Genomic DNA, 8,762 nt, shown 5'->3' on the forward strand with positions numbered 1-8,762 from the left:
ATGGTGGTGTTGGATTGACGGTTGGACTCGATGATCTTGGAGGTCTCTTCCAACCTTAATGATTCTATGATTCTATTTGCAAACTATCAGGCAATAAATCCAATCAGTAAGTTAATGATATACACTTGACTTGCATAACATGTACCAAAATTTTTTAGTCATAAACCAATGTTGTAATTCAGTTAAATATTATCCAAAGACACACTTGGTTGAAAGTCACTGCTTCGCAGAAGCCATATTTCCCTTAAGCTGCAGATTCAGAAAGTGAGTTTCTAAAAACATCTTTCAGAGAGATGTGTGTAAACACAACTTTTTCAAAGGCACTTCATGACCAATACTAGATAGTTAAAGTAATTATTTTCCAAGTGAAAGCTTGGATAGTAACATAGCCCATGAACAGATTCATGTTCTTCTGTGCATTATATTGCTTTGTTCTGGTAGATACTCAGTCATCTACAGGAAGTGAATGCCAATGTGGTGATGGCTCCTCTGCTCCATCCGGGGAACTGTGTGTTTTCACTAACCAGTGTGGAGACAGCAGTTATGAGAAACAAGGTAAGTCTCAGTGGACTTCATCATAAGTGTGATACAGTTTGATAACTGAATGCAGCAGCAGGGAGAACTAGGGGGGATTTTTTTTTTTTACGTTACAAAAATATTTGGGAATTATTTTTCTTTTTCCACCCTCTTCTTCATTTGATTTTCTAAGACGGTTTCTTCCTGTTTCAGTTTGATTTTTCCTGCTTAATTTTCAACCTCCATAGAGTGCAACTCCTTCATAAATCTTCATATGGATATTATGTAACAAAGCAGGTGTTTCCTCACCCACATAAATTCAGTGGAGATTTAACAGGTATTACTGTTTTTCCTTAATTCATGGTCAAATTGTTTGCTGAAGTCCAGGTTTCATCAAAACTACCTAGATCACGGTATAAGCAACAACAGCATTTTTTTTTTTTTCAGTCTAGACAAGGGGGAAAATTTTCTTGAATCCATGAACTGATAATCCTAGCTTAATCTTTGTCACATTCAGAGGCTATGAATACAGTTGTTGCTGTTTCCCTTAAAGCAAAGATCTGAGCAGTGAGAGTGAATTTTAACTGCTGGTGTCTGCGTAAATCTGCATCAGAATTCTACTATTTCCAGAATACTGTAACACAAAATGATGCTGCAAATGATTTCATACGATGCATAGGATAGTCCTGTTCTTTGAGGATCTCTGTTCTGGAGTGCAAAGAAGAGCTTGGATTTATCAAAAATTCTAATTTTAACTAAAAGGTTATCTAAGTTCTTCCACTCACTGTGCAATAAAGGAAGCTACTATATTTGTTGTTTTTTAAGGTTTAGCTTTAAATTTAAGGTAAATTGTTTTCAGAGGAGCCTGTGTGTTTCTGTGCACACTGAAAAATGCTAATTAAAGCATGTTAGCAATCATTGAATTCAGATGAAACCTGTGAGAAAGAGCAGTAACTTAAATCCAGATTCCTCAAAATACAGTTGTGTGCCCAGATAAATGTAATTTTTCTTCTTTCAATATGACTCCCTGTTTTATCCAAATACGATGCAGATACCTGTTTGGAACAGGAGTCTAGAATCAACTCTAGGGTACTTGATTTTTGTTCCTCTGCAAATAAGACCATTGTTAAGATTGTATTGGATATTAGTACATTTTGTAACTTTATTGTGCTGTACTATAATGTATTAAATGCCAATGGCTGGAAACTATGCCTGTTGAATCCCCTGATGTGTGACTAACGTCTCAGGTTAGCACTTTTTTTTTTTATCACTTGCACAAGAGATGGTTATGCTATGTTTCACTGCATAGCCTTGAAATCCTCATTGTGCTTGGTCTTGGTTTCCCTAGAAATAGCATTTCGTCCAGGCAGCACTTTCTATTATGATTGCAGAATATGCAGCAAGAGATGCATTCTTCCATTAATTTTTAATGGAGGCTTTTTACACTTGTTTGTTGAGGGAATACTGCTATAGACAAATGCTTATATGAAAATAGAGAAATTAAAGGTTGCTCCAAAGACTAATTTAGAAAAATGAGCCTATGGGCTCAGTGAAAGACCTAAATAGAAAATAATATTGTATTTTAAGTATGGATGAGCAAGAGGTATGGAACTAGGCTCTGAGTGACAGACTATGGATGCTGGGGCTGCTTGGATAATGCTCTGGATCACTCCAGGAGAGAAGTTAGCTGTCAGACATAAAGATACAGATCAGGGTGTCAACTTGAAGATTTATCCTGCTGCCACCCATTCTTCTGATTTGGGATTATTGTGAAATTATTTTTCTGCTTAGGTTTCAGCTGTCCGATCTCATGTTCATGACAGGTCTCTGCTGTTTTCTCTGGGTTCTAATCAGGTTTAAGAATGTTTCTGCACTGAAAATATATCATCGAAGTTGGAATTTCAGATGATACATTTTTATTGTCATTTTGGACTTCATATGTGGTTGGTTTGTGCTTTGCCACAGCATTGGAAAAGGAGCAGAATAAACCCTACAGTCATTTTTTATCTCTGAACTACTCTTGCAAAATATTCACCAGGGGATGAATGATAACTAACTACTCTTAAAAATATTTTCCTCCCAGCATATCCCAAACTGAGATTTTATACATATATACACTTGAAATAGAACCTTAAACTGTAGTCTGTGTCTGTGAGACTTGGAAGTTTTCCTTAGAGGTTATTTTAAATATTTGTTTTGTTCACAGGAAATTCTGCAAAAAATATTTAGAACATCCCACACATTTCTTCCTTCTGGCCTTTTCCTCTCTAAGCAGTGACTATCTTTGTACAGCTATCTTCCAGCAAATTTACATTGGTTTGCTTTCAAGTTATATTTTCTGTGAAAATAAATATTGCCTTGGAAAATAATCATGAATGTTCAAGGATTTATTTTTTTGAAATTTAAAAAGGTACTGTTCTTCTTATTTTGTACATATTGATTTAAAATTGTTTTTTCAGCTATGAGAAAATTCCTGAGGAAATATTGAATGTGGTTTGGTGCATTTCATGTAATGTAAAGCAGATATGCCTCAGCAGTGTTTGTGCTTTTGATGAACCACTGACATGCTTTTCAGCCACTTAAAGAGCTAAGGAATAAAAGCAGCAATAAAAAGTTGGTTGATGAATCAGCCAATCTACACATTAACTTGAGTCTGGAATGCTTAAGTGAATTATATCTATTTTCCCCTCTCTCACCTTATAATTAATTGTTGCTGTAAGTTGATGTGAATATGAAAGCCATGAAATTGGACATCATAGTGTGACTATAAAAGCTGCAGCTGCAACTTTATTTAAAATGATTAGTGAACTGTGATAATAGAGAATAGACCAAAAACATTAGCAGGGGCCTGGAGTAGCACCCATTTGAGAGTGAGCGTGAAGGCATTGTAGCTCTCATGTCTAACCAGAATCCTGATTAGAAGGCAGAGTCTTAACCTATCCTCCTCTGCTGTGTAAAACAAAATGTGGGTGAACGGGAAGGTTCCACACAGCGCATGAAATCTGAAGACAGTCCCACATACCTGCCGTTCTGCTTGGGGTGAAGTTGCAATAACCTTGCTCCTTACAGATGCATCTGATTAGACTTTTTTTTTTTTTTTTTTTTAAATCCTTCCACCACTACAATAAGTGGTTCAAGGAATGGGGCTGTCCAGCCTGTCAGGCACATTCAAGCTCTTTCATTCAGTTTGGATGCGATGCAAAAACGGCTGTCTGACACCAGAGCAGAAACAAACATCTGTCCCTCCCCCCCAGTAATCAATTATTTATCTGGTTGCATACCCACCTCAAATTCCCTGAATGAACTGGTACACCAAACTGGGTCCTGTGCCAGAAAGACATGTTCTGTCTCCCTTTTCTAAATGATGCTGCCCTGCAGGGGAATGTGGAAGGGGAGAAGCAGTCCCTTCTGCAACACGTTGCTATGTGCACTGGAAGAAATAAGGTCAGAAGAAAGGCAAATGGGGAGGCTATGTCATTCTGAGGACTTGTTTCAGTTCTTCTCTGAACAATGTAGTGTCTGCTTTAATGCAGCATCTTAGTAAAGATGATGAGCACTGGTGAACATTGGAGTATGTCAGATGATGAAAGCCTCACCTTTCTGTTACTACGCCCTGGGGGGTTTCTGGGAATGGATTTATACTCCAAGTTCCCGAAAAATGCAGGTTGCAAAATGTTGAAATAAACAGTGGTGGAATAAAAAAATATTTTTGCTACCTGGTTATTTCCTGGTGTTAAGTCTTTGTTTTTCTGTGCAAGAACCCTGGATAAACAGAGGATATACTGAAATTCTTCAGCCGATAGCTGCAGTATATTTTAAGAACAGCCTCTGCATATAAGCTATGCTAGCTTGGACAGTTTCCTACAAGTAGGTGGCTACACACACATAAGAAAAAAGCATATGTTATAGTGATATAATATAAATGGACTGGTTTGGGTTTGGTTTGGTGGGGGGAGGGCTTGGTGGATTGTTGTGGGTTTTTTCAACATTCATTTTCTCTCTTGTCTCTCTTCCACTGCCCTGTTTCTCTTTGTTCATGATTTAAAAATTCTGGTGTTTCTTACTTATTTTAGGAGGCCGTTCGGAGTGTTTCTGTGTGCTAATTAAATAGCAAGCAATGGTGAGAACATATCCCTTTTCTTGTGTTTTTGAGGTTTTAATTTTTTGTTTGTGTGTTTCAATTCAGGTTCCTCCTGTGAAAAGTGTGATTTTGAAACTAATCTATGCAAAGCTCTTCATGAATCGAATTTACAGCCTGGATGGATAAGAAGAAATGGTCGATCTGGCATGGGACCACCGTACTCTGACCACAACGGGAATGACAGTGGTAAGAATCCTCATGTTCTTAGAAGGAGCCATGGGCTTTTACAAATTATGCAGTTCTCTATTTTATTTGCTTAATTTTACTAATTTCTTCATAGTTTAGTTGTATTCTGCCACATGTTTTCTGGGCATTTGTGTCCAAGTTTTTAGGTGATTGTAATTACAATAACCCAGAATTCCAGAAAAAAAAGACAATATTCCAGAAAGCAATTCTTGTTATCATGGAGAAGCAAGTAATCGGTCATCAAGAGTCATGTTTATCTACCCGAGTGACCTTTACCTGTTTTGGAGATATCAGGTGATAATTTCAGTCTTGACGGTTGCAAAGTTTAGAAATGAGGATTGGGTCCCCCATTTTGAGAGGTATTTTCATCTCTTCTTGGACTGGTGAATGCCCGGCGTGTGTGTATCTGTTATCTGTGGTTAATATTACTGCTCCAATTTTGAGAGAAGATTACTTTGGATCTGGGGATGGGAAAAGCTTTGATAGCCTGTGTGAGCCAGCTCCTCTGAATCTTATTACAATGCCACTTTGCATCAAAGACTGTCCCTCAACTAGGTAATTAATTGTCCCTGTCCTCGGACAAAATATGTCCCTTATACTTGTCCAATTGCCAAGTTAACCCTGCTTTCCAAAACCTGGCTTCTTCCCTCTGTAATACATGATTTTCTTCATACCTTTTTAGCTAACTTGAGCCAACATTTTTAGCTGCAGTAAGCCTTCCTTGTTTGTAAGAAAGCAAGTAAGGAGGGAAAGAATTTGATGGGGACCTCTAATCTCACAGTAAAGATGTGAGCTGGTTGAAGTAATCACCCCAAACTATTTAATTCTCTTCTCCATATTTTAAAAAAAATCTCTCCACCTACCCCCTCTGACCTCTCCTGTGAGGTGCACAAGCAGCCCCCAGAGAGAGAACCTGAAGGTGGGCATGAAGCGTTGGAGAGTGTACAAGAATATAACCTTATGTGGAACTGAAGTGTCATTGTGAGACTAATTAGTCTAGGTGTTTTTCACTTCATTCCCAAACTGTGGTTATCTGGGAGTGTGGAAATCTGTACTGTTCTGAAGCAAGCAGCACTTCCTACACATTGCATAAGCTACCAAACAGGTAGAAGTTCCATATAATGATTAATGTGAATTGGTGGTTTAAAGATGAATGCATGGAAAACTTTCTTAGAAATCAGCAAAATGAAAATGGCACAGAATTTTAAAATTTTTTCATAGAAAAAACATCAACAAAAAACCCCCCCACTCTACATTTTCCTGCAAGTTCTCATTCCACAGCTGACAATTTTTATGATTCTCTGTAATTAGGAAACTTTATCCATGAGATGTGGTTCTAACAACTTCATTTTTTGCTTGTGTGTAGCATACAAGCACATCCTGCTGTGTGTAATATGTTTCTGAAAATAAGGCTGCTCTCAAATAAGTGTTGATTTAAACTGCTGTTAGCATAAAAATTTGAGTAACTACCAAACCTCTTTCATAAACACAAGTTTTATTTCAAGTATGTAAGTTGTGAAACACTTTATCTTAAAAATACTAACAGCTCTTCTCATCAAGAAGCAGATAAAAGACAAATACTATGGAATAAAAATATAGCAAACTCTTGGCTAGAATCAAAATTAATTTACCAGGCAACAGTCTTGGTCTAATTGAAGTTTCTAGGGTTTGTGCTTGATTGGTAGTATACACCGCATCAGGATGTAGCAAAGACCTGAAAGATATTCTTGCTTATAACCAATAAAAAAAGTTACCCTTATCTTGCAAAGAAGTGGTGGGGAGGGGAAAATTTAACTTATGCAGACACCCAAAGCCAGCAAAAGATTGAGAACCATCAACTTCAAGTGTTTGTTGCAGAGGAAGCAGACTGTTAAGTCAGCTGTATATTCCCATTGACTTGTTTTGGGTGCTCAGTCACCGTTGTATCTGCCAGGTCTGAATTGTGTGGTAGCCATATTAATCGAAGTTATTTTGATCAGATAACAGAAAGCTTTAATACTTGTACCTATTCAGCTTTCTGAGAGGCTGTGTGCTCAGATCTGTGTACTGAACGGCTAAGGAGATTTAAATGTGTTTGGTTATTGCAGTTTTCTACCTGGAGAATGGCTAAACTGTACTTTTATTTTCTGAATGCTGGTTCTAATCGCCTAGGACATATTTATCTCCTTATGGCAGCTATTGAAGTTTTCCCACTGCTGGTGACTCAACAGACTGTGTAATCAGTTTTATGTTGGTTCCTGCTTAAAGACCAGAAATTATATTGTATGGTGACAATTGAGCATAGTATGCTCTATGGCAGAGTGTTAAAGGGAAGAGTTCCTGCCATCAGGGTAAGTAACTGCACACACATTAGCAGAAGAGCAAAGATCACTTGGTAAATGTAGTTCCTTTGAAGACTTATGTAATCATTTACTAGAACCCAACATGTTTTTATAGCTCTGTCTCTTCTCATGGTTCTTATTTTCACTGAAAATGTAGTTGAACAGACTAGTGACAACTACCTTAAAAAAAAAAACAAAACACAAAACAAAATAACCTGTTTTTACTAACTGAAACCTGTTATCTATGTAGAGGTTTAATATAAAATCACCGTTCAAAGAATTTCTTAAAATTACTATTTCTGCCCCATCTGTGTAAGACTTAAAATTCCTGTGGCAGGTGAAATTTGACCTTGTTTATGAGTGAGATACATTTATCTTTAGGGAACTGAAAGAAAAAAGTTCAAAATTTTATGGAAGTTAAAAACCAATGAAACAGATTGGAGTCAGGGATAGGGCCCTGCTGAGGCACCAAGCCATCTGTTGTGGGGAGGAAGAATATCCTTGCAGCTGGCAGGCTCTGAAAGTGCTGCCTGAGCAGTCATGAAAGGCCTAAACCTAGGGGGAACATGGCCACCGCTCTGGTAGCAGGCTGCAGAATGCTTCTCTGTGGGGGATTGCTCAGCTGGCTCCAGCACTGAGCTAGTCTTATGGTCCTTTTTCAGTGACTTTCCAGTTGCACGCAAGGATGAGAGGTCAGGGTGGGTAGTTTTATAAATGGAGTATTTAAATGTTCCTACATATCCTCTGATATTTGGTTTCTGTAGTAATCTTTATTTTTAGGACTTTTTTTTTATTCCTTCAGTCCCACTTGGCTTTTTTCTCCTTCATCTTTCTCCTTTGATTCACATGTTAATGTCAGAGGGCAACAGTTTACCTGACGTTGCTTGGAGTTTGGGAAGGAGGAGAAAAGGGAAAAGAATTTAAAAAATAAAAAGGTTAAGCTTCCCTCCCCTTGGCATCCTTTAACATCTAACATCTCTGAAGTCTTCATGTTCAGGAAGAGCCAAATTTTGACTAGCAGTATTTGATATCCTAAAATTAGGTGGTTGCCTTCCATCTTTCAGAAGATTTGAAACAATATTGTCAGGAAGAGACACAATCAGTCAAAAGGCATAGCAATAACCATATTTCACTGACTTTTGTTGAGCTGTTACACTTTCAAGTAAAGCAAAGCTTTAATTTGGACTTGTTTTGTAAATTGAAAGATTATGGTATGTCTAATGGTAGTGTGGACATTCTGAAGACAAACCTTTATATTGGGAGTGTGTACAGGGATACCAGAACCTCCTCTTTGCAGTGAGGCAATTTTCTGAGCAGCCAAAAAACAGACCCATGTCCTCTGGAACAGAGGAATACCATAGCCTCCCCTCTCATTTTCCACCACCTCCTTAAAGACTTGAACTGTTGTAATAAATCTGTATTGTTGTCCTCAACAGTTTGTTGTTTAGACATGAAATATGTGATCTATTCAATAACTGGAGTTTAAGCTCTTTGATCAACTTGCTGAGTTAGTCTTATTTTGTCCCAAAATTTTGCACTTAATTGAGTATTCAAGCCATCAGCACATGAAACATTTTGGAACCCTACTTGAAATTTCA

The 8,762-nt window shown here is 37.6% G+C and overlaps 1 protein-coding gene across 1 annotated transcript in view; it reads left to right on the plus strand.

Moving 5' to 3' along the window:
- The first annotated feature begins 392 nt into the window (after positions 1 to 392).
- The window catches only part of MALRD1 (MAM and LDL receptor class A domain containing 1), a 296,434-nt gene continuing 288,064 nt past the window's right edge, over positions 393 to 8,762 (plus strand). The window contains exons 1-2 of the mRNA XM_009330606.1: positions 393 to 555; positions 4,703 to 4,843. Coding sequence (XP_009328881.1) covers positions 393 to 555; positions 4,703 to 4,843 — 304 coding nt within the window. The remainder of the gene's footprint in view (positions 556 to 4,702; positions 4,844 to 8,762) is intronic.

Source organism: Pygoscelis adeliae, unplaced genomic scaffold (genome assembly GCF_000699105.1).
Source record: "Pygoscelis adeliae isolate BGI_AS28 unplaced genomic scaffold, ASM69910v1 Scaffold27, whole genome shotgun sequence".
In the NCBI taxonomy this organism is placed as follows: domain Eukaryota; kingdom Metazoa; phylum Chordata; class Aves; order Sphenisciformes; family Spheniscidae; genus Pygoscelis; species Pygoscelis adeliae.